The sequence below is a fragment of the Martes martes genome (assembly GCF_963455335.1).
Source record: "Martes martes genome assembly, chromosome: 4".
Taxonomy (NCBI): Eukaryota; Metazoa; Chordata; class Mammalia; order Carnivora; family Mustelidae; genus Martes; species Martes martes.
In genome coordinates, this window is record NC_137891.1 from 161749102 (window position 1) to 161776416 (window position 27315).

General features: G+C 44.4%; 1 protein-coding gene across 1 annotated transcript in view; it reads right to left on the reverse strand.

Moving 5' to 3' along the window:
- MACF1 (microtubule actin crosslinking factor 1) overlaps positions 1 to 26920 on the reverse strand; it is a 325960-nt gene extending 299040 nt beyond the window's left edge. Inside the window, exon 1 of the mRNA XM_080800760.1 lies at positions 26632 to 26920. Coding sequence (XP_080656886.1) covers positions 26632 to 26725 — 94 coding nt within the window. The 5' untranslated portion in view covers positions 26726 to 26920. The remainder of the gene's footprint in view (positions 1 to 26631) is intronic.
- Between the last annotated feature and the right edge of the window lie 395 nt (positions 26921 to 27315).

Genomic DNA, 27315 nt, shown 5'->3' on the forward strand with positions numbered 1-27315 from the left:
CAGATGAACCTTGAAGACATTACACTAAGTGAAATAAGTCAGTCACAAGAGGATAGGCAATTCCACTTACATGAAGTACCTAGAGTAGTCAAATTCATAGAGACAGAAAGTAGAATGGTGTTTGCCAGGGGCTGGTGGGGATTGGGGGAATGAGCAGTTACTATTTAATGGGTATGGAATTTAAGTTTGGAAGACAAAGTTCTGGAGATGGATGGTGGTAATGGTTGCACAACAGTGTGAATGTACTTAATGCCAATGAGCTGTACACTTTAAAATGGTAAGGAGAGGGCATCTGGGTGGCTCACTCAGGCTACTGACTCTTGGTTTCAGCTCAGGTCATGATCTCAGGGATCATGGGATCGAGCCTCAATTCAGGCTCTGCGCTTAGCTTGGAGTCCACTTGGGACCCTCTCTCCCCCTCTGTCTGCCCCTCCCTCCTGCATGTGCACGTGTGTGCTCTCTCTCTCTCTCACACACAGTAAATTTTTTTTAAAATATTTTATTTATTTATTTGTCAGAGAGAGGGAGAGAGAGCGAGTGAGCAAAGGCAGACAGAGTGGCAGGCAGAGGCAGAGGGAGAAGCAGGCTCCTTGCTGAGCAAGGAGCCCGATGTGGGACTCGATCCCAGGACGCTGGGATCATGACCTGAGCCGAAGGCAGCCGCTTAACCAACTGAGCCACCCAGGCGTCCCCCACACAGTAAATTTTTTTAAAAAATAGTTGAAGAGGTAAATTTTGTTATGTATACTTTGCCACAATTTAAAAAATCATATTTTTATTACGACTCTTTTCCCAAAATTCCAGTTATATACCCACTACGTACCAACCAACAACCTTTACATGCATTCATTCATTTGACCTTTACAAAACCCCTGCAAGATATTTACCATCACCAACATCTGCTAATGAAATAGAAAAAGCATGTACAGCTCAGACAGGTTAAGCAACTGCCCAAGGTCACAGAGGTAGTATGTAACAGAACCATGATTCGAACATCCTTTCCACTGCAAAATGCTGCTTTCCACCCTACAGGAGAAATTTATCTGATACTGTAAAATAGCCTCAAACCAGAAAGTCCCTGGAGCAAGGAGAAAGGGCACACGATCCTCAACAAAAGGAATAATTTACTGTTAAAAGTTAGGCACAGGGGTGCCTGGGTGACTCAGTGGGTTAAGCCTCTGCCTTCAGCTCAGGTCATGATCTCAGGGTCCTGAGATCAAGCCCCACATCTGGCTCTCTGCTCAGCGGGGAGCCTGCTTCCACCCGCCCCTGCCTGCCTCTCTGTCTACTTGTGATCTCCCTCTCTGTCAAATAAACAAATAAAATCTTAAAAAAAAAAAAAGTCAAATCTTTAAAAAAAAAAAAAGTTAGGCACATGCTCTCTGATTCTATTTATAAGGCTGTTCTTCCTCTAATGATCTCTAAGAACTTTAAACGTACCAATTATCCAGCCATGTAAAACCCTGGCAAACTAGAAAAAGCTGTTTGTGTTACCACAGAACCTAAAAAATGACATTTCTCATAACCTACCAAGCAATGTCCTATTTTGTAGGAATTTTTAAGCACTTCTCCACAGTCCAAGAAAAAAAATCTAAGAATTAGTATGTGGCAAATTAAACTCCAGCTCCCCAAACACTAAGCAGAGCTCTGCTACAAGCAAAGTGGATCATGATGCCTTCCTCCCCAGTCCTCTCTTTCTAGTCCTCTGCTCTCACTCCAGATGGATCGGAAACAGGCCAATCCGGACGGGCAGGCAGCTCTCGGTTAGGAACACAGAAGCGGTGGCGCGGGTCCACAGGTGGCGCTGCTCGTTACCACCCAGCTCAAGAGGAAGCTAGAAGGTCTGCTCCTAAGGACAGATGACAGGAAATCTGGAGAGGGAGATTCCAGGCCAGTCCCTGTCAGTCGGGACTCAAAGGGGCATCCTGCCAGGTTCCATTCCAAGGGTGGGGTCACTTCCACCAAGGTCGAACAGTGGCTCCCCAGTAGACCCAGGTACCAAAAGGGCTGCACAGAAGATGTGGCTGTGGAATCCAGAGCTGGTCGCCATGAAGGAAAAGCTTTTCTGAGCGCAGTGGGAGACGGGACTCCACCACCACAGGTCAGGTAGGAAAGGGATTCGCAACAAACCCTTTAGGTCCTGTGTCTCCACCAGGGGGACAAGGAAGCTTGGTTTCCTGTATGTGCTTTGAATTCCTCAAACAAAAGCCACTCTGCTGGAAACAAAAGCAGCCTCCCTCCTACCCCACACCCCAACTGATTTATAGTCAGCAAGTGTCTCCTGGTACTCAGAAAATATGCTATCAAACAGGAAATGAGAAAATATCCACTTCTTCCAGAAGGAAGGGGGAGGAATCTCATCCCTGTAGAGACAGGAAATCAGCTGATCAGGATCCAAGCCTCTCTCAGGGAAGCAACTGCTCCCTTCTCAAGGCAGGGGGTTGTGCAAAGTCTAGTTTCCTTCAGGCTTCAGTCACTCCCTAGGTAAGAATGTCCAAACCTGGCCTATCTTGTTATAGATCTTGACCAGTTTAGATATTTACTAATTAAATGTGGAAAATAAAGCACCAAATGTTAACCAAAAGCACATCTCCACAAACTTCCTATTTTTTGCTGTTGGAAAGAAGGAAAAGAGCCAAAAAGTAAGGTTTGCACAGGACTCCAAGAAACCACAAGGGGCATTTGCCAACAGCCACAGGTGACCCCAACATTCAAGTCCGCATCCACCCAATCTGAGTTGGCTGGGTGTGGGATACACACCAAACAAGAGGCTGAGACTTTCTTGTTTGCCAACAGCAATCATCATAATAACAGCTTTATATTTCTACAGTGCCTGGCCAGGAGGGGCCCAAAGCTTTCTTTCCCCACTCCCAGTCTCATCCTGGTCCCCTCCCTTTGCTGAATCCTTCCATTGGGAAGACAAAGGCAGGTAGGTATCTTTAGTCCCTGCTATAAAGGTCAGTGACTAGAAACCTTGCCCAAGGTCATTAGCCAGTCAGATGAAACTAACACTCACAACTTCTAATGCTTTTCCACATAAAGGAAAACTGCAAAACAAGTATTTCTCAATAAATTCTTAGGCAATAAAAATTCTGTCCACAAAAATTCTTTTCTTAATCCATCTCCACTCTCTACTAATGTCTCCCAGTTCAATATGCCAGGCATGCATCTGCCTGCAGCCAATACATTTAATGCCTCCCTCTACTATTCAACTCAACATACATTTATAAGTATTTTGAGTTGGTCACTGTGTTAAACATTAGGGACATAAAGATGAATAAGACTCCATCCCAGCTTTCAAGGTGCTCAGCTTCATGGACGACAGAAAGACAAAAAAATAACTGTTATTCAGGGGAATTGGTGACAACAAAAAGGAAGAGGATATGCTTATAATTTGTTAGCTCTCCAGCCATAGTCATCTAGGGAGACTCGTGTGTACCAGTGAAAGGAACCTTTCCCTCAAGTTAACTTCTGAAAACATTTCTACTTTCCTCATTCCCAACTTAACACTTCCAAATGATGCTACCCAAAATGCCAAGGCTGTAAATTGGTACAACATGTAAAAACAAGAACACCACCACAATGGAAGAGAACTCTTGAGTCAGCTCTTGGAGGAAGCTCTGCAGAACCGCACCCAGGAAAGGACCTGAACAATATGATGAGTGTACTATATCCTCCCCCCCCACCCCAACAACATCACCTCGTCCATCCCTCCCAGAGCCAGCGAATGGGACACGTAGGAGGATTCATCTGAAGGGAGAGAAAGAAGCAGACACTACAACCCACATCATTCCCATGGACCAAAACTCTCCCCACCAAGACAGTCTCAAGTAACATAACAATGTTTAACGATCTACAAAAAGTCATTTAGCATTGTTATTCTCTCCAGATCAGTCTGCAGTTAAATCATCCCAAAGAAAGCGGGGAGGCACCCAACCTAAAATAATGTACTTTAAAAAGGATGTTTTTAAAACCCAAAGCCCAATCATTATAAATGCATTAGGGTCTTGGCTACAGTCATTCTCTGTTCGAAACACCATTAATTCTCATAGATAAGACGACATCCTGTAACAGGAAAAAAAAAAAAAAAAGTCAAAGAGTGGTCTTTTCCCATTCAGGAACAGGTAGCAACCTCCCAATACAAATCTGTTTCTGGGTCCACATATTCAGAGTAAAAGAATGAAGAATGGAGTGATGCCTTTCCATCAACAAGAAAATAGGTCTTCATTTTAGGAGACCCCAAGACCCCTAAATCCAGCAATCAAAACATCCTGCCCTCTAAGCCACAGAAGACTTCAACCAATCACACTCCATTTGCTTTTCTCCACCTTCCTACTATTTGAAAAAGGCAGAGGAGTGGAAGATAGACAAATTACATTTGAGGTCTGGACAGCTCATGGCAGGGTGGTCCACTGCGACTGTCCTCAGAGATGGGAAAGAGGACTAATCTAGCGTGTGTGGTAGGAGGGAATCAGGTGAAGGAGAAAAACAAGATGGGGCTCAAGGAAGTAGTAAGGGTGGAAATAAGAGGTTTTATACCACTCCAGTAGCAACTCCTACTAGCAAACGCAAGGGGATCTTGGCAACCAGTAAAGTGCAGGGCTGATAAGACAAACAAGAGAAAGGAACATTCCCATCCCTTAACCTGCTCTGACTATCCTGCATCCGTCTTTGATTTCCTAATCCTAAACTAAGCCCTTTCTCCAGACTCACCCTAATGAGAAAGCAAGTAGCTGGGTGGTACAGTTTTATTGCAAAGCAAATAAATAGCAATTAATAACTGGTTTGCACCAGAGAAGCTGGTTTGTCTAATCAGCCTACTGGTTCCAAGAAGTTTCTCTCAGCATTACACCATCCTTTTATTTATATTTTTAATAAAGATCTCTATGTCTAACAATGTAGCATCCTCCCTTCCAAACCCCTGACAGCCCTCCTCCTACACTTACTATCTCTTTTCCCCAATGTGGAGTCTTAATCCCATTCATTAGAGGAGGAAATAGAACCTGCCACACAAGTTATTTCATCTGCCCAACACTTCTCTTGGTGGCACATGCCATCCTGACGGGCAGGCAAGATGATGTCATTAGTTAAGTGTTCCCTTAGCCTTACGGCTCTGGGCACCCAATCTTTAAAAGGGTGTTAAGTATTAAGAAAATCTAATCGCATCAAACATTTCATGAATACTTGCTAAATGCAGGGCACTATGGTAGCAAAATGAGGACTAGAAAGAAGAATAAATCATAATCTGTGAGTCCCAGGAGCACATCTAATTGGACAAAAATGTGGGAAGTTAAAATGCAAATAATAAAATACCATGACAATATACAGCATTACACTGTCAACGGGGAAATGAGCGGTATAAGCTAATGCTATGAGTTCAGAAGCAGAATGAGCGATCTCAGGTTAGTATGGTTTACAAAGGATTAATGGGACAGGCTGGACTGGTGCTCAGCTCCACAAATAAGTAGATTTCACTGGGAGAGACGGCGAAAGACTCTTCAGGAGAGGGGGTGGCTCTGGCAATAGCATAAATCACAAGTACCAAATGGCGGCCCAACAGTAAGCTGAATATATGGCAATAAAAATAAATAAGAGGTAAGGCTATGAGACAAGAGGAGACGTGACCAATTCGAAAGACTAAAGGAAGGAAGGGGGCAGTTCTGAAATAAGCCTGACAAGGGAAAAGCTGGAAGAATACAGAATAAACCTTGAACGCTGGTTACCCTGACCAATGGGACAAAGTAGAGAAAAAGACTAGAAAAGAGAACTTTTACCTTTTCCTTTATACTGTTTAAATTTATTACAATGAGCATGTCTAATTTTGTAGTAATAATAAAGAGATTAGATAAACATAGGTGAACTGTGTTTTTTACCTCTTCAGTTCTAGGACAGTATTTGTGTTTTAAAAGAACTCTCGGAACGCCTGGGTGGCTCAGTTGGTTAAGCGGCTGCCTTCGGCTCAGGTCATGATCCCAGCGTCCTGGGATCGAGTCCCACATCGGGCTCCTTGCTCGGCGGGGAGCCTGCTTCTCCCTCTGCCTCTGCCTACCACTCTGTCTGCCTGTGCTCACTCGATCTCTCTCTCTAACAAATAAATAAATTTTTAAAAAAAGAAAAGAAAAGAACTCTCAATGTCCCATACCTGACCAGGGCCCCTTGACAAGTCTTAAAACTACTAGGTAAAAAGTGCAAGTGAAGTCACAGTCCCTTTCCCACTCGCAAACAATAAGAGCTCACAAGAATGAAAGTAAAGGTCACTTTCCTGACCCCTTCGGTCGGCATGCTTCCAGAACCAGGAGGTTTTGGAGAAAAGAAGGAGACTCAGGCCAGACAGTTCTATTCAAGGAAGTGAAAGCATAGTATAAGATGATGGCTAAGAGCTGGAGCTTTGTAGTCCCACAGAGCTAGATTTAAATGCCTGCTCTACCATTTACTAGATGTGACCTTGGGCAAGTTATTTTACTGGCTGAGCCCCACTTTTCCCTTATGTAAAAAAATGATAATGTCTACTTCATGAGGACATTTTGCAAATTAAATGGGCTAATGTACATAAAGTGCTTAACACAGTCCCTGGCACACAGTAAAAACTCAGCTATGGGAACTATTATTTTTTTTTCTTTTTTTTTTTTTAAGATTTTATTTATTTGAGTGAGAGAACGAGTTGGGGGGTGAGGGAAGAAGCAGAGGGAGGGAGAGGGAGAAGCAGACTCTTCAGTGAGCAGGGAGCCAGACGTGGAGCCTGATCCCAGGATTCGGAGATGTCCATGACCCAAGCCAAAGGCTGCTGCTTAACCAACTGAGCCATCCAGGCCACCCTTATTATTATTACTTCTATTACTATTATTAATCTAGTCAGCCCATAAAAGTGTCCATGACCTGAGCCAAAGGCAGCTGCTTAACCAACTAGCCATCCAGGCACCCCTATTATTATTACTTCTATTACTATTATTAATCCATTCAGCCCATAAAAGTGAAACATCACCCATGGAAGCTAAAAAGCCAGGTTCATCTCAGCTCTTTCTTAAATGCAGCCAAAACCAGGGAGCAGAATTAACAAGAGCAGAGTTAAACCTGAGTTCTTCATGTGTCCCTACTCAGAGAAACTTAGCAATAAGTCTTAAGATACTAGCAAAAGCTAATTTCATATATGCTCCTCTCTCTAGGTTAGAAAGCAGCTAAACCTTCTATTATACGTTGCATTGTGTCCCCCAAAAGATGTTGAAGTCCCAACCCCCAGTACCTGTGAATGTGACTTTATCTGGAAATACAGCCTTTACACATGATGAAGCTCAAAGTTCATTAGGATGGACTCCAACCCAGTATCAGACAGGTGTTCTCATAAAAGGGGAAAATTTGGACAGAGACACATACAAATGATGTGAAAGCAGAGATGGAGAATGCGGTCTACAAGCAAAGGAACTCCTGATGCGACTAGAAGCTAAGAGGCCTGAAAGATTCTCCCCCACAGTCCTCAGAAGGAATTCATCCTGCTGACGCCTTCATTTCAGACTGCTGGCCTCCAGAACTTTAAGACAATACATTTCTGTTGTTTAAGCCCCACCAGTTTGTGGTACTTTGTCATGCAGCCCCAGGAAAGTAATATACCATGTTTTTAAATTGATATTTATCCTATTATAAACTATATACTCTGAAAGGGTATTTTAATTTAAAATCAAAATGTGGGTGGGGCACCTGGGTGGCTCAGTTGGTTAAGCAGCCAATTCTTGATTTCAGCTCGGGTCATGATCTCAGGGTTTTGGGACCAACCCCATGTCAGACTCCACACTCAGCCAGGGGTCTGCTTCTCTCCTCCTCCCTCTCCCTCTGCCCCTGCCCTTGAGTGTGCTCACTTGCTCTCTCTCACTCTTGCTCTTTCTCAAATAAATAAATAAATAAATAAACCTTTTTTTTTTTTTTTTTTAAATCAAATCACGGGTTATTTTAAAAGACAGGACCTGGCTATATGTACACTTCTTTCTCTACTATTTCTAGTCTCCCAACAGTGAGAATATCATTATGAAAAAAACACATTAGGACCAAGATAGATTCTTACTCTGTCTGAACCTGGTATATCTGTTTCCCTAATCATCCCTGGATAGACAGGAGAAAAGAGAACTTGTGTACACTGATTATCTACTGTGTGCCTCACATATGTGAGGGGCTGATCCACATGATTCTTATTCAAACTTCACACATCCCTGCAAGGTATGCACTATTCTCCCCATCACTAATGAAGAAATAAATGAATGTCTGAAAGGTTAAGGTGCACAACACCATACAGCCAGGGGGTGGCTGAGCCAAGATTCAAACCCCCCGTTCTCAAATACACCAACCTGCTTGAACAAGAACTTTTGAACCAATTCCCTAGATATGATTTTCTACCAAACTTTCTATTTTAATAACTATGTGCCAAATGAATAAATGAAGAGACCTTATAAACTCTAAGTATCCCATTTTTGTATTACAGAAATCGGCCTAGACAAGTGAAGTGACTTGACCAAGGTCACAAGTAAGCTAGTGGCAGAGTCAGGTAAACAACCCAAGACTTTTGATTTCCACTACAACACATAAATTTGAGGACAATAGCAATACATGAAAATAGAAGAGCATGGATGCTAGAATCAGACTGTCTCAATTCAAATCTTTGCTCTACAACTTACTGGCTATGTGATCTTGGGCAAGTCAACCTCTCTGTTCTGTTCCCTGATCTGAAAATAGAGATAATAATACATATCTCACATGGTTTTTCTAAGGACTGAAAGAATTTATATATAAAGTACTTAAAATGGTGCCTGGCACATTAATAAGTGCTATATTTGTTAACTGCTGCTGCAACTATCATTATTATTAATGCTAAATAAACACCAAAGAATATACACACACTGACTATACTTTTATAAAACTGCAGACAACGACACTGAGAGAAAAGAGAGGCTTTTTATTCCTGTAAATTTGTCTAACTTAATTATTAGTAATGACATTTATTACTGACTTTGTGCCAGGCTCAGCGTCTGGTATGTTACAGACATTACTAAATTTCATTATACCTAAGGCACCATCAATTACAAAATGCACCAATATTTCATTTATTCTCCCCAACTACCCTACAGAGATAGGAGTTCCCCTATCTGTATACGAGAAACTGAGGCACAGAGAAGTTAAATTTATGCAAGATCACACAGCTACTAAACGGTCAAACCAGGTTGCAATCCCAGGGCTATCAGACTCCAAAGACCCTTGCAATGAACTACTTAATCACCAACTCCATGCACAACTTCCATGTGCACAGAATCACCTGGAAATCTTCCTAAAATGAAAACACTCAGCCAGTCTGGGGTGGAGCCCAACATTCTGCACGTCTAACAAGGTCCCAGGGGCTGCAGATGCTGACAGTCCTCACACCACCACCACCAACACCACTGCCACCACCAAGTGCCACACTCTTCCGCACCCCATTACAACCTCTCCCCCTTCTGGGTCTCCACCATCTCAGCAATCAGCTCACAAAAGAACCCAAGTCCCAAATGACAGAGGAACCTCCTAATTAAGCATTTGTTTCTCTGCCACCTTCGCAATCCCTTTCTCTCTCCTCTGGGCTCTGTCCCTACTCTTCTTTCTAAGGCAGGCTACACAAAGCTACCTGAGAGGAAGCTAACAGGGAGATGAAAACGATGGTTGTAGAATCCAAGGGGACCTCTTTAATGAAAAAAAAATGTTAACCTCATGCTTGGATGATTGGGGTGAAAAGGTGCCAACTCAAAAATCCACATCATCGATGTGACTCTGACTGGTGAGCGAATACTTGTGGAGTAAATTGGAAACTAAGAGTTATTTACTCCCATCATTTCTTCAAAGAATGGGTGTGACCTCTTTCCACCCCCACTCTCAGCTCAGGTCTCTGAGCAACACAGGTAATTACCGTCTGCCTACTTACCACAAAAACAGCTAGTTTCAATTGGGTTCACTCCTCTCTTGCTCTACCTGTCCTACATTCTAGACATTGTCTTTGTGTTCTGGGCGCTTAAGAGCCCTACCAAACACACTCAGAAGTGGCTGCACTGCACAAGAGTATGACATAATCATCTTCCTACAGTGGTCCTGGATGCCTGGGTTAAAAAGGAAGTCTGAACTTAAATTAAATGAGTAAGGGTATACCCCACAGCATGGGATTGCTGGTTGTTTTTGGTTTTGACTCAAGAGCCCTACAAACTCCTCCCTACTACCACAACCCAACCCCACTGTTACATGGGGTTGTCTTAATATAAACAATTTCTGCAATTCTACTTGAGCCATTCAAATCAGACCATTTTCAAGAGTAGTCTGACTTGCAAATTTTAAAGCAACTCAGACCACAAATCCAAAAAATTTTATAACACCTTAAGGTAAAAGGGCCTATTGCCAAGTGGAGTTTATCAGTCACTTACCAGGGGTGTGACCCTTGGGCAAGTTATTTAGGTTCCTTAAACCCTAGTTTCCTCATCTGTAAAATCTACCAATGTCTTTGTACTGTCCTAGGATGTTACTTGTGATGATTAAATGAGATAAAGCACCTGGCATTTAGTAAGAGCTCCATCCATATTAGTTTACTCCCTTGAACTCAGCTCATAGGGATATACAGTTAAGTTCATAACGCACATCAGTATCAAATCACATAAAAGGAACTTATGACTAAGCATGATTTCATGAAAAAAAAAAACACCACTCACCTGGTGAGATCTGGTGTTGGCACTAACTAGTTATATAACCTTAAGCCAGTTATTGACCCTTTCCATGCCTCATTTCATTCCCCTACAAGGAGTAAGAAGAGTGAGCTGATCATTTCCAGTTCATTCACTCAACAAATATTTCTTGAGTATCTACTATATGCCAGACACTCTTCTGGATGCTGGGAATACAAGAGTTAATAAATAAAAATCTCTACTCTCAAGGAGGCTATGTTCTAGCAGAGAGGAAGACTCAGACAATAAACAAACTAGAATATGCTAGACGGTAATGAGGAGTTCTGGGAGTAAGGTGAAGTAGAATTATAACATTCTAAAACAGAAAGGGAGTCTGAGAAATAGAGCTTAGAGGCATATATAGTCCTAAAATTTCATGAGATGGGACTTAGAAGATCATATAAGGGAAGTGTATTATATTCTGCACAGTGGAATTCTCCATCTGCTGTAACACACTGCCCTTCAACTCTTGAAAAGAATAGATTATATATTTAGTGTACACAAAGCACTAAGCACAGAAGCATCTCATACTGAACTGTAAATGTTAAGCTGACCACACATTCAGGTAGAGAGCCAGGAATCTAAAAGGATCCTCAGAAGAACAACTGGTTCAGTTTCCTATCTTTACCAAATGAAGAATTACACCACCCATGAAAGTGCTCTATTTCCTTCTTGAAATTCTTCAAGAGCAAAAATGGCATGCCATTCTAACAATCTAATGTTATTATCCCAGTAACAGGAATCCCTGGAATATTTTCTGTTCATATCCAGTGCTATATCCTCTTATTTATTATTTAGACTGATTTCATGCAGTGAACAACATTTGTAGCAAATCTGTGCAGAGTCTTCATTCACTGAACAATTCTCCAGCATCTATATGTGCTATGCACTGTGCTAAGGCTCAGGAACAAAGCTTAACATGTGTAGAGGAGATAATCATAAGACCAACCAAACCACAATCCATTCTAATATGCATATCAGAGGACTACAGCAGGGAGAAAGGAGACTAGCCAGGTGGGAAGAAAAGGTAAGGAAAGGCTTCCCAAAAGTAACAATATCTGAAAACTGGAATTTGCTGGCAGGTGAGGTTCACAGGTGAAAGACTGAATTGTAGGCAAGGGGAGCAACATGGTCACACAGAGACACTCTCCAGCCTGGTAGGCTAAGGCAGCTGAACACAGCTTCTTCCTGACAAGGTGAAAAATTCAAGGAAAATGAGGTTACAGAAGCAGGCAGGAATTAAATTTTTTTGCAGGCTTGGTCTTTATCATATGGGCAGTGGGAACCACCGAGGGGTTTCAAGCAGCATACATCTTTACAAATCAAAATACGAAATGTACCCAAGAAAAGGAGAAGGAAGAGAATAAATGAATGCAGGGAGTCCAAGTCTGATCTTAGACAATATATATATGCACGCAAAGGCAAAGGGAAGCAACTCGTGATAGCAGTAAGTATTTTCTACCTTTATTAGCCCCCTTAATATTGCCCCACACCTATCTTCCCTTACACCACCAGACATGACCAGTTCTGTACTTCTGAAGTTTGGTGGGGTTTTTTTGGTAGGAGTGTGAAAAAAAGACTGATGGGGAAGAAACCATTAAACTGTTAGGAGGAATCACAGCAGAAATAAGGCCCTGAGCTCAGGCCTTAGCAATGAGGCTGGAGCTGATGACAGAGGAGATGGAGGAGATGGAATCAACAGAACCTGCTAAAAGACTGGCTGCCTGGGCAGCATGAGGGAGAGAGAAGAAGACTGTATGAAGCCAACTGGATGGATGAGGAAGGCATTCACAGAGATGGGGACACAGGAGGAGAAGCAGGTCTGGAGGTAAGAATGGAAATGATGGCAGCCATTTTGGACACAGAGAGTTTGAGATGTCTATGGGACAACCACGTGGAAAAAGCCATCATGAAGGATGCTTGAAGTTGACAGAAATACAAAGAAATAGAACAACGACTGCCATTTGCAAAGGGGTTCAATTCATGAAATGCACCTCATTCAACATTACCTATACTTTTCAACAAGATCATGATCACAGTGAAGTTGGGAAGTTCAGACAAATAACACATAAAAAGTTAAGTAACAAAAACACAGTAAGAAATGCTACCAGGTAGTTCTGGTTTATGATGAATTGCAAGAAAAACACTTGTTATACTTAAAGACCAGACTCAATGGGGCACCTGAGTGGGTTAGGCCTCTGCCTTCGGCTCAGGTCATAATCTCAGGGTCCTGGGATGGAGCTCCGCATCAGGCTCTCTGCTCAGCAGGGAGCCTGTTCCCCGCCCCCCCCCCCGCCCCCGCTCTCTCTCTGTCTGCCTCTCTGCCTACTTATGATCTCTGTCAAATAAATAAATAAAATCTTAAAAAAAAAAAAAAGAATCAAATCATCACCTAGCTTTTCAATTTACTGGAGCTTTTAACTTTCCATATTCTCACAAGTCTATTTATTGAAGGTATTATACACCTTTATATGTCAGCAAATGAGACAGAATCAAGGAGAAGGAGGAAAAGCAAAAGAATGCTAGGGTTCTGGCTCTGCTCTAAGACAACATACGTAGGCAAAGCCAAAGAGAAGCAACTAATAATGGCAATAAATATTTTCTGCCTTTCCCAGCTCCCTGAATCCTGCCCCCACACCTATCTTCTCTTGCTAGCATACCGCCCCTTATCCCTTCTCAACAACATATTTTTTTTTTAAAGATTTTATTTGTTTATTTGACAGAGATCCCAAGTAGGCAGAGAGACAGGCAGAGAGAGAGGGGGAAGCAGGCTCCCTGCTGAGCAGAGAGCCCGATGCGGGGCTCGATCCCAGGACCCTGAGATCATGACCTGAGCCGAAGGCAGAGGCTTAACCACTGAGCCACCCAGGCGCCCCTCAACAACATATTTATGCCAGGGCCTCGGCTGCCTCACTCCTTCCCAGGAGCCACCCAAAGGATGATCAGAGAGGAGGCCTAACAGATGAGAATCTAATGCTCCCTCTCTGCCACAGTGAGGGTAGAGGGAAACCGCAGCCCCTGACAGTTCCGCATTCTTCCTTGAAAAGGCAGTATTGGGGCGCCTGGGTGGCTCAGTTGGTTGAGCATCCAACTCTTAATTTGGGCTCAGGTCATAATCTCTAGGTCATGGGATCCAGCCCTGCAATCGGCTCCGTGCTCAGCAGGGAGTCTGCTTCTCTCCCTCTCTTTGCCCCTCCCCTGGGTACAGGTGCACGCTCTCTTCCTCTCTCTCTAAAATAAATAAATAAATAATTTTAAAAGATTTTATTTATTGAGAGAGATACAGACAGTGAGAGGGAGCAGGAGCAGGGAGGAGAGAGAAAAGCAGACTCCCCACTGAGCAGGGAGCCCGATGAGGGGTTAAATCCCAGGACCCTGGGATCATGACCTAAGCTGAAGGCAGACTACAAGTCACGCAGTCACCCCAATAAAACTTTTTTTTAAAAAAGCAGTATTATGGGGCACCTGGGTGGCTCAGTGGGTTAAGCCTCTGCCCTGGGCTCAGGTCATGATCTTAGGGTCCTGGGATCGAGCCCCGCATCGGGCTCTCTGCTCAGCGGGGAGACTGCTTCTCCCCTCTCTCTCTCTGCCTGCCTCTGCCTACTTATGATCTCTCCCTGTGTCAAATAAATAAATAAAATCTTTTTTTAAAAAAAGCAGTATTATATGAATACTGTTATTGTACTTATTAACAATAACAAGAATAAAAACAATGAACCAGTTCTCTGAGAGAGAGTTGTTAGAAGCACCTCAAAGCATCTCAACTAGACCACCCTGGTCACAGTTTTCCATTTGGGAAACTAGACAACAGAGGCTGGGATGGGTCCTACATTCTTACCATCTAGAGACACCCCACACCAGGGCAGACCAGCCTCTTTCAAACCCAACCCTGACCCCAGAGCTCATGGCTCATTTGTGGTATCTGTGAGCACTGGAGTGTTTGCAGTAGGTCTGGGATGAACTTCCTCATATTATAGAGATAATTGTACCAGAGGACCCAAATCTTCTGGATGTTCTCCCTGCCTACCACTTCAGCCACGGGTTGCTGGAGAGGGAGGGCCCTGTTAGGATCCTGTCCCCGCTGCGCAGAAAGATAACAGAGCCATAAAGTCCTACATGACGAGAAAGGGCATTATAGAGAAACTGCCTGGTACCAAGGAGCCATGGAGGACAGCTGCCCTGCCATCCAAGTTGGAACAGAAGATGACCTTGTCTCTGTTGGTCCCATTTCCCTCAGGACTAGGTCTCTTTTTGGGATATCTTCTACTGTGAAAATGATAGCTAAATGAGGGGGGCCTTCCATTATTTATTCAACTGCTTACACATTCCTTATTGTCTTTTGTCATTTGTAATGTTTACTGTATACTGTAAACTCCTACACGGCAGAGGGTTTATGAACTCTATTTATTCAGTGTTAGATACTCTACTACATTCAAAGAGGCTCTTAGAGGCATTTTTGCTGCCAGCGATGCCAAGGACAGAAGACAGAATCCATACATGCAAAGTAGCATGCCGCACACTCACTGCAATATGTGAAACCAGAGGCAAGAGACACAAGTATATACACACATCTCTGGCAGGACATGGAGAGAAATTGTACCTGATAAGCCAAACTGGGGACTGAAACAAGATCAAAGATTCTCCAAATTAGTGGAGACACACCTTCCACTCCCTGGAGTGACTCATGACAGGTTTATCCGACATAGAGTCCAAATTTACAAAACAAGGAGCAAAACACAAGCTACACTGTGGGGACCATGCCAGTTAATAACCAAAGGATGCACAGTATGCCAAAAGGGAGAAGACCTCAGTCACTTCTGAGCAGGACCTTCCTAATACATCAGGAAATATCCTCCTTCGTAGACTTAAAGGGAAGAACCCAAGCAAGCAGAGGACAAAGGAAAGGGTAACCAATACTCTTTCAGATATAAAGGTCAGATAAACGCTGTAGGACACTATCGCCATCTGAAAGGTAGTGATTATGCTGAACCTGTTAAGGTAAGGCAGGGAGGACTGTGAGTCATGAGAACAAATCCATCACGTTCGCTGCCCGCCTGCCAAAATAAACAGGGAGGAGGCTGCATATTGTGGAGACAATAGCCACTCTGTCTAGTCTTACAAAGAACCCCGGTCTTCACAAGCCTGGTCCAAACAGACTAGAGAATACTAATCCCGCAGCCTTCATGGAAAGCACAAATATCTCTAAGCTCAACTACCCTGGGAGAGTAGTGAAGCTAGCCTGTGAGATTTATACCCACGCAAAGCATGGAGTTCCCCTTTCTCACCAGTGAGTCCAGCACTCTCTACATCAGATAGTAAGATGAGGATTAAAGACCACAGGTGAGAAAAGCCTTACGAGTCAAGATGGCCCTAACGACAAAAGTCAGATGAAATTTTTAAAAAAAAGAAAAGAAAAGGTAAGAGTCAATCTCTGCCCTGTACTTTATGAATGATAGAAAGGAATGCAAAAGTTACGTATTTGGCTCCTGCCCTGAAAGAGCTTACAATATTGCTGGGGGAACAAAACACAAGCCAGCCAGAGAGCAATACAAACAATAATCAAGCAGATGTTACATTTTTGGGGAAGGACCCCCTATTCTACAAGAACCACTTATTCTTCCATCAAACCTATGCTGGAAAGCTGATCCCGGATCAATCCTCCTATATGTCTTCGAGTATCTACACCCAGGTCACCTCCCTCTGCAGCAAGAGGGAAGGGATGTGCGCATATACACAAGTGCATACACACGTGCACACACACACAGAGTTCCTACTTTCGGCAGATAACTTTGCCCCCCACTTCAAAGACAGGGTAAGAGCCATCAAGGAACATTCCCTCAAGTTCCTACACCTGTAGCCAACCACCTGCATTCTTGCCTTTCTCCCTTCTAATCTTTTTCATCAAACACATTCCTCTTTTTACTCCAGAACCCATTCTCCCATAGATTATTCTCTCTCTCCTTTGAATTTTATTATATCTCTTCTTCTCTACTGACTGTTTCCAAACAGCACTTAAACATGTTTACATCTCTATGTTACAATAAACAAACAAAACTCCCAACAACCCCCTCCTTCAAATGCCTTCCTCCCCTGTTTCTGCCAAGTTCAGGTTTCAAAACTCCCAGACTCCATATCTGCACTTCTCATTCACTTCCCAACCCACTGCTTTCAGGACCAGGGTTCCCACAACTCTAGAAATGCTCCAGGAAAGGTGACCTTTATATTCTGGAGCCCAAAGTCCTTATCTTGCTTGACTTCTTCATAATCACATACTGTGTGATATGGCCTCCTTCATGAACTCACTTCTCTCCCTCCTACATCTCTGGGCACTCCCTTTTGCTGGAGAGTTTCCTTCAGAGGATCCTCCTTCTCTCCTCCTAAACCACCACCCTCTCCTTGGAGGTCCCCAGAGTTTTTGTCTCAAACCTCTTCTCATGGTACACATGCTCCCAGCAATCTCCTTGTCCACTCCTGTGATTCCATAAGCTGATAACTGCCCATCTGTACCTCTCCTGAGCATCATACTCTGTACAGCCACCTACGAGCTAGACACCTCTGCCCAGCATTCCAAAGAAACCTCAATCTCAGTGCAACCCAAACTAACTCCGTATCTTTCCTTGCACCAGCACTGCCACCAAGCCACTGCAAACAACTTCCTCCTCTTAGATTCCCTCTTTTAGTGAATGATTATCACTCACCCACACAGAACCCCAAGCCAGAAACCTGCAAGTCATCCTAGGTGCTTCCCACTCCCCTCATACACCGCACTCGATTAGTTATCAAAACACATGGATTTAACCCTTAAGCAGGTTTCTTGATTTGCCTACTTGGCTACATTACTACTTGCACAACCTTAAACTCTAATCATTCCCTGCCTAAATTACTGTAACAACCTCCTAACTGTTCTGTCACTGGTCTTGTCCCTCTGCAATCCTTCCTCGAACTATTGCCAGAGGGAAAATATTTCCAAAATGTAAATCTAATCATAGCCTTCCTTGCCCCAAATCCTTCAATGGCTCCCAAAAGCCCATAGGATCAAGTCAAAGCCACTCAACACTTTAAGCCTGTCCACTTCTCCCGCCTCGTCTTACTTCTTCCCTCACACCCTACATTCTGACCTTACTAATACGCTATATTTCCTCCTCAAGCTCTCTCATCCATTCACTTCTGTTCATGGTTCACACTACCCAGAATGCCCTTTACATGAACTTATGGCCCCAAGTCCCGAATCTCTTAGGTGACAGCTCAGTCATGTCCTCTTGGGTACCTTCACTGACCCTTTCCACCCTGGCCCTAGTAGTTACTCCTCTTCACTTCCACTGCACCAGCATTTAGCTCCATGATAGCAATCACTACAACGGATGTTAACTGTTTGCCAGTATGTTTTCCTCATTAAACAGTAAGATCATATAGATGCAAGGGCAAAATCTTTGTTACTTCAGCACTGTGCCTACTGCCTGGTTCAGAGAAGACATTCAATAAATGTTTATTGATTAAATGAATGAATGGATCCTTCAAATAAGCCCCCTGACACCCTAGAAGATTAGCATTTCAACATATAATTGAAGATTTTAGAAGGGATTTAAGAGGATTTCTGATGCAATTCTTGGCAGGTATTCCTGGAAACATACAATGAAGCCTGTCCAGAGAATGGGTAGAATAGGTGTTCTGGGGTATTCAGCATTGTTAACTTAAATGAGAAGACTCAGGGACACCTGGGTGGCTCACTGGGTTAAGCATGGGACTCTTGAGTTCAGCTCAGGTCAAGATCTCAGGGTCATGTGATCTAATGGGTCTGCACTCAGCGGGGAGTCTGCTTAAGGATTCTCCCTCTCTCCCTCTCCTTCTGCCCCTCCACCTCCACACACACACTCTCTAAGTAAATAAATCTTTTAAAAAATAAATAAATGAGAAGACTTTGAAATACAACCTTTAGTCATAGCCCTAAATGCACAGCCCTATCTTACAAATTCAGAATGGAGTAAAAATCCTCAAAAGAAGATTTTTATACAAGAAGAAAGAGGACTTTATTTTGGAATAACCATCGCTTTTTAGGGGTAATTAATTCTTTTTCTCAAGGCAAAATCTCCTAAAAAAGAATTATCAATATTAGTATCTAAACTTAAGTCCCGGGCACCTGGGTGGCTCAGTCGGTTAAGCGGCTGCCTTTGGCTCAGGTCATGTTCCCAGGGTCCTGGGATGGAGCCCCGCATCAGGCTCCCTGCTCGGGGGGAGGGGGGGGGACACCTGTTTCTCCCTCTCCCACTCCCCCCGCTTGTGTTCCTTCTCTTGCTGCGTCTTTCTGTGTCAAATAAATAAATAAAATCTTTAAATAAATAAACTAATTAATTAAAATTAAAATAAAAAAAAACTTAAGTTCCTGTACCTGTTCAAAATGTCTCTCAAATATACACCTCTCCTCTTTAACATCCCTTAATCTAACCTCATGACACAATTACAACAGTGGCCTCCTAGAGAATAAAGCTCCACTTTCATCCATCATTTACACAGCCGCTGGGTTAATCCTGTCCATTTTATAATGGTTCCTCATATTAACATTCAGGACCTTCTCTCCCTCCACCCCTAATCCTGATATCATTCTATTAATGTTTCTCAGTGCCCCCCCCAACTCCCCACTACCACTTTCCCCAACACAGTATCTGCTTATAAGCTAGCAGAGTGCACTACAAGGTGAGCTTATTTACTGCTGTTGACTGACAAAAAAGTACAGCCAAAAAAAAAAAAATCCTTCCTATATGTCTCAATCCAACATGCTCCTGCGAGCTGAAACCATCTGCGCTCCAAGACACTTAAAGCAAGCTCATTCTTTTCATTGACACAAAGGAATTGTGTTTACCTTTCTGAACAAAATTCACAATAGAAATTAGCTATGGTGAGAGGGAATCCAGTAGTACAGCTGGCAAAGCCCTTGCCCAAAAGAAGGATACTGACTGACCAATTAATTAACTTGTCCTAGGCAACAACCCAAACCATCCCTGATCACTGGCACATTCCAGATGACTGACACATGGTTATGCAGAAGAAAGAAAATTCTGAACAGAGAAAGAAAAATAAATGCTTGTGCCCAATGAGAATAGATTTAACACTGTCACAAAAATTTATGGAGCCACAACAAGCTGAGGGTATCAGACCCCCAGATGGCCAAAGAGGGCCTATCCTTGAGCACTGCATTCTCCCCAGGAAGAGCACATCTAGCTGTTGGTTGGCCTGCCTCTTCACTCTCCTCCTACACACAGACACACACACACACAAACACACACACACACAAAATCTAAAACTCTATATACTTTCCTGTATTTCTTATAACTTTCCACATTAAACATATATTACTTTTATAATTGAAAAGAAAAATTTAAAATATGACTTGAGAGCTCATATGATTGCCCCTTCTCTCCTGAGAGAAACTCCCTGCCAATCAACCACATACAAAAGAAGTATAAAAAGTACCTGCGCTGTAAGAGCATAAAACTTCATTAAGGAAACAATTCTAACAGATATGAGGCAATGCAAAAATAATACAAACAGAATAGAGGTAAGAGACTGTGAAGCAGACACTACGAATAAGGAAGGAGAGGGGTGCCTGAGTGGCTCAGTGGGTTAAGCATCTGCCTTCAGCTCAGGTTATGATCTCCAAGTCCTGGGATCAAGTCCCGTGTCAGGCTCCCTGCTCAGTGTGAAGTCTGCTTCTCTCTCTCTCTCCCTTTGCCCCTCCTCCCTGCTCGTTCTCTCTCTAATAAATAAAATCTAAAAAAAAAAAAAAGAATAAGGAAGAAAAGATTAATTTCTGAAGGAGTAAGAGGAGAAAGCTGCATGGAGCACAAAGTTCCCAGACTTAGCTTTCATTCTTTTTAAAAAACATAAGATTTGAATAATCAGAGAGAAAGGCAGAGAGCATTTCAGGAAGAGAGAACATAAAGGCACAGGGGCAGATATGAAGACCTAAGGGGAAGGAATACTGAGACCAGCCCAAATGGAGCAGAGAGCTGTGTTGGACAACAACAGTTGATACAGTTAGGTATGCAGAATAAGTCAAACAATGGAAGGCCCTGAAAGTTAGAGACAAAGAATCAGTGATTCATTATAATTTATTCCAGGAACTGAGACATTTGGAAGGAAATATAATATTTTATTAGAAGAAACCAAAAACGAGGCACCTGGTTGAGCATCCAACTCTTGGTTTTGGCTCAAGTGGTGATCTCAGGGTCATGAGATCGAGCCCCTAGTTGGGCTCCATGCTCAGGATGGAGTCTGCTAGAGAGTCTCTCTCTCTGCCCCTCCCTCTTGTAGTCTCTCTCTCTCTAAAAAAAAAAAAAAAAAAAAAAAAAAAAAAAAAAGTAACCCCCCCCAAAAGTTGAAATAAACATTCTTAGATACTACACACCAAACTAACAGGCCTAAAAGGGTTCCTCCAGACCAGAAATGAACAAATGCCCCCGTAGAAGCAAGACAAGAGAAGTTTAAACTCCAATCAAACCCATGAAGAGTGGGGTGCCTGGGTGATTCAGTCAGTTGAGTGGCCGACTCTTGATTTCAGTTCAGGTCATGACCTCAGGGTTGTGAGATCTAGCCCCCACTGGGCTCCTCTACATGTAGTCTGCTTGGGATTCTTTCCCTCTCCCTCTGTCCCTCCACCCATTTGTGTTTTCTCTCTCTCTCTCCCTAAAATAAATGGATAAATAAAATCTTAAACAAACAAAAAACCATGAAGAGCAAAAGCAGGAGCTTTAGCACACCATATAACCTCATCACAACATGGCTCAACATATAATTACCAGAAGCTAAAGGGCCAACCTTATTTAAGTTGGGAGGGCCTTGGGTGTTTTCTAGACCACTGAGAAAAATGCTACAAATTCATCTTGCATTTTGTTTACCTTGTGACCTTTGATCTTGGAATGTGTACTCTGAACAGTTTTCTTTCTACCCTCATCTCCAAAACTTGAAACTGGCACTGAAAAATACCAGGATAATAAGGCCTCAGCTGATTCATTTCCCTGGCGTGTATTATGTCACTTGCCAGGCAAGCCCAAGATGAAAGCAGTAGCTCCCATAAGCACTGTTAGCACATGCACACATTTTATGATTTCAACAGCATGAATGTGGCCAAAGTTTGTGATTTCCCAGCAGATGGACTTGACTCACTTTCTGAATTAACAGTGTCCATGTCCAGAAGCAGCAATTATTCTATTGTTCTGTCTAGAAGCTATCCACTCCAATTCAAGGGCTGTGTTCTAAAAAGGAACTTAAAAACTGAGTTTACATTTAACCAAGAGGTTGCTTCAGAGAGTCGCTCAGTTAAACAATATTAAAGCCTCAGCCTGTATTTTCTAACCACTGAGTTAACAAAACGTTATCACTTTGCAGTACATTGTTTTTGTATAAAAATTTCAAAGTGCTCCATGGAGCACAAATTTCATATGCTCCGTGAAGCATATGATTCTTGATCTCAAGGTCCTGAGTTCGAGCCCCACCAAGGTGTAGAGATTACTTTAAAAAACTCGGAAGTGGGGGGGCATGCCTGGATGACTCACTTGGCTAAATGTCTGACTCTTGATCTCGGGCTCAGGTCTTGATCTCAGGGTCGTTGAGTTCAAGCCCCAAGATGCACTCCATGCTAGGCGTGGAGCCTACTAAAATTTAAAAAATATATATGTATTTTTAAATGTCAAAGTAATTTACATACCATGAAACCTCTCCCATAACAAAAGGAAAGGAGAAGAAATTCTCCACAGTTCAGAGATCTGGAAATGTGTGCCACATAAGGGATGGAAGTATAGCTCAAATGCTAAAAACTAACAGTGATATTAACAATTAAACTATTTTCACAATTATCTCACTTAACTCAGGTCACTGCTGATTTTAAGATTTCCTTCTGTGATACAATGTGAAACCTTCATCTAGAAATCTGGGATCCTGGCTCTTAGACAATAATTTAAGTCTACATGCCTAAATGTATCCATGTGTATAATACCTCCCTTACAAAATATTATAAAGATCAAATAAGATAATAAATATGAAACTACCTTGTAAAAAATAAAGTGTTATCTACATGGAAGTTTTTCTAAACATGAATCGCCTAACATGTGCCAGGAGGTCATTTGGATTCTCATGAATCCCAAGGAGTTAGTATTATCATTCCCATTTTAACAGATGTGAAACCCAAGGGAGATGTTAAATGGCAGAACTAGGACTGGAGCACAAGACTAAAGAAATTCAAAGCCTCATCTCTACTATATTGTGCTGCCTTGCTAATTTTGAATGTTAAATAATGTGCAGACCCTTCACTCCTTCTATATAGTAAGTTCTTTAAGTTCTTTTTTGTGATACAATAAATAAATATCAGTCATAACTAGCTTCATATAATTCATAGGACCTACTGAGAACTCTGAAGTTTTTAAGTACCAGATAGTCCATGTTACCAAAGTTGAAATGTGAATGTTTTTTACTCCTAGTTGAGCCTGGCATATAAAGAATCTTTAGTGTATAAGGGCTTTGTGAAAACACAAAATCTAATTCCACTCAAATCAAATTAACATTACCCTTCTGCTTAACCAACCACCAGGAACCTGGATTGTGTTTCTTTTTAAACTTCTCTAAAATCTAAAACTATGCCCATTTGTGGCCTGCTACTTCCACAGAGTTTGTCCCGACCCCAGGAAAAGAATCAGATCCTCATTCTCCTACCTCTCTGACTGTTTTTCCTAGTTTGCTTTGGTGTTCACAAGGACCTCAATCCACTGAAAGGAAAATTTTGCAAGTGGCCCAAATCATCTGGATGGAATATTCCTCAAAACAATGCATGTCTCTTTTCTTTGTTTCCATGTGTACAAAGCAACCATCTGATTACTAGCTTCATAATCACTACGGTACAAGGAAAAGGGTATCCCAGACAGCAATATAAGTATTCCAATTACTGGGCAGGTATGTCCTCTATCATGAATTAATAAAATCGGCATACTCGTTGCTTTTTTTTTTTTTTTAACTTTTAACTTTCAATGACTCCCCTGCTGCCTATGGAATAAAGCCATAAAAAAAATATCTTTATAAGTTGGACTCTGGATCCTTTACAGTATCATCTGCTCCCAAAACTCTTGCTGTTTGTTCACACCCAACTACTCACATTCTGTTCCTTGAACCCACCCCTCCATTCACTTTTACCTTCAAACCTTTGCATGTGGTATTTATTCCTGTCTTCTCTCCTCCCCACCCTCTTCCATCTGACTAAATTTCATTTATCCCTAAAGGTCCACTCAAGGGTCACCTCCTTTGTCAAATCTCCCAATGAACCCCAAGTGGAAATATTCATCCCTCCTTTTGCTTCCACAGTCCTTTTACACACCTCTGTTCTAGCACTTATAGTATCATAATTACTTATTTGCATAGGTCTTTCCTTTATTAGATGTGAATAACCAAGGGCAGGAACCAGATCTCACTCATTATTCTGGCATCTCCAGCGCCTAATACTGTGTTACTTGTAATAGGTACCTAATAATTGCTTTTTGGAGAACTGTAAGAACATATCCTGGCTCTGCTGGTTGCAACCCACTCTGAAATGTTAGGATAGAAAGTTATTAGCTACTACCTCCTATTTGCTGGACAGTCAGTCTCTGAAAGAGCCTTTGGGATATTTAGGAAATGAGAGAGAGTGTTTACGTCCATGCTGAATCATCTAATCCTGCCAAAACCATGCTCACTACCAACACACAGAGAAATGGTTGCCAGGCACAATTATGGAAAATCCATGCCTGACAACCATTCCTAATACAGCTGCAATACATACTGTTCTACTCCCTTCACAATGCAAATGCATCACTTCCCTTCTAGCCTCTGCCCCTTCCAGGGACAGTTTATGCAGCTGAAAACTTTAGCTCTCCTGAATACAAAAATCCTGTTTCATTTGTAGAATGAGATGACTATAAATTAACAGCAGAGAGAGAGAGAGAGAGAGATCAAGATCCAAGGAATCTGGTGGCCAACCAATGAGAGCCTAGCACCCCAACATCATCAATATCTATTTCCCCAAGTCTCTCCAAAACTAATTCTGGTCTTTGTTCTCACAAAGTACACCCCTGCTCACTCTGTTGATTCTAGCTTAGGCTAAGTGTTCTCCCATAAGGGCAGTAAGGGGATTTCTAAGTCTGGAAAATGCAAGAATTCCATACAGCAAAGTAACAAAGGCCTGGATCCTAATCCACCCTGACTTCCCAGTGAGAATGATGCAGTGGGGGGATGAGAAATTCTTCTACAACTATCACAGAGCAGACTGCGCAACCATTCAAACAGCTCAAGTTAATTTATTTTGGCCATTTTCAACTCATTCCTCCCAAGAAAGAGATCTGTGCCTGGAAAGGATCAAATTCCTATACACCTGATCAAAGTTTTTCAGAGGAAACCAAACTAAGTGAGCCAGCTAAAAGGACTGAGCACAAGAGGCCTCTCCTGGAACCAGCCCTACTTCCCCCCTTCTTTCCTCCTTTCATTTGCTAGGAATCCAACTTCCTTTCAGTTGGAGGCCACCAGCAACATGATCCGGTGAGGTGCTGAGATTTCTTCACCTATTTGTGTTATAATTCTGCGAGCTGTTAAAGCTGTCACAGCCCAACACAGGCACAGAGTGTCCTCTCTTTGAAGAGTGCAGTGTTGCTTAAAAGCCTGCGAGGAAACTTAAGGGAACCAACCATTCACTTAGCAGCATTTTTTCAATGAAGTTCAGCAGTACAATCTAACCTCTTTGTGCTCTGAAATGAACCACATTTCTTAAAAGAAAGACCACAGGGGGGTGACAGAACACTTGCTGCAGGCAGGGAAACCTGGACAGCTTACAGGAGCTGATGCAGAAGGGAACGAGCAGACCTCCTCAGCAGGTCCCTTTCAGCATTTCATTTCTCTCTCTCCTGCTGCATTCCCAAGCCACAAGGGAAGAAAAAGAGGGAGGGTTTTACAGCTTCTGCATTAGTTTCCCTTCACTGGCTAGGTGTCGTAAACAAGTATGCTGGACTCAGTCATAAGGGCTGAAGTTTCCTTCCGATGAAAAGAAACTAGAGGCCCAGTCACAAGGGCGCCGCTGAATAAAATAGGAGAAAAGTGCTGCCTCTGGAGTTTCTGGGGGGAAATCTCCCGGGCTGGAAAGCTCAACTGGCACACAAAGCAAAAGCCCAGCCCTGATGTTCAAGATCAGAGCAGGGGCCCCCGGGACCGCGCACCCCGGCCTTGAGCGCGAAGGGCACCTCGGGCAGCAGGGGACACGTCGGGCAGCCGCAGTCCGCAGACCCTCCGCCTGTCAAAACTTTCTCGCGGACACCCAGGCCTTGCAGGGGCACTGGAGTGCGGGGCTGCTCGGCCAGAGCGCCTCCGGGCTGCAACCCGAGTCGACGACAAGCCTTTCGGTGGGAGGGAGAGCGGCGGCAGACCCCCGCCTCCACCGGCTCGAAGCCCCCGGGGCTGGGCGGGGGAGGAGGCCTCTCCCCAAAAGTGCACACTCACCGACCCCGGCCGCCACGCGACGGAGCGGAGACTGAGGGAGACAAAGGGGGGCGAGAGCCCCCGGGCAGGCTCGCTGCCGCCCGAGCCTCGGCGAGAGGAGCCGGACACTCGGAGCGGACCGGGAGGCTCCTCCCGCCCGACTCCTCCTCCTCCTCCCCGGCAACTCCCTACGGCGCCGGGGCTCGGGAGGCAGCCCCCGGGCTCGCCCCCTTCCAGATAGTAGGGCGGCTAATGTAGCCAGTGCTGGGGAAAGCGCTGTCTCCCGCAGGCTTATCTCAACTCCGCAAATAAGCTGGCCCGAGAAAGAGCAGGTTCGGGACCAGCCCCGACGCCGGGGTGGACGCCACCCCGCCACCCCGCCACCCCGCCCGGCCACCCGGCCGCCCGGCCCCAGCCGCGCCGCCCGCCGCACCTTTGTAGCGCTCCAGCACATCCTCGTACGCCTGCACGAACTCCTTCTCCTGGCTGCGGTTGGCCGGCTGCTGACCCGGCACGTAGCCGGCCATGGCCGCCCGCGCCGCGCTCTCCCCGGGCCCCGGCGGGCGCCGGCTCCAGGCCCGCGCGCTGAGGCGGCGGCGGCGGCGGCCCCAGCCTCGGCCCTTTGTGCGGCTCGGGGGCGGCGGGCGCCCCGGCTGTCCGCTTTCCGCTGTCCGCTCCTCGCCCGCCTCGCCCGGCCTGGCAGTCGCGCTCCGCTCCTCAGCCTGCCCGCAGCCGGCCGCTCGCACTCCGCCGGTCCCGGCTCGCGTTTCCGCCTCCCCACCCCTCGCTCCGCTCCTCCCTCAGCCCGCCCCGGCGCGGCGGCGGCGGCGGCGACTCCTCCTGTCAGGAACGCCAGGCCCGGCCGGTTCCCGCCCCTCTCCCGCCGCCTCGGCGGCCCGGCCCCCCGACTGCCCACGCGGGGCCCGGCTAGCTGCGGACCACCGCGGGCAGGGCAGGGGGCGCGGGCCGAGGGAGGCGGGGGCCGCAGGAAGGGAGGCCCCACGCGCGTGCGAATGAAGGGCTGGGCGGGCCGCAGCGGCGGGGAGACCCCGGGCCGACGCCACAGGGCGAGCGGGCGGGCACCCGGCTCGGCGCTGACCTACACCCGCCGCTGGGA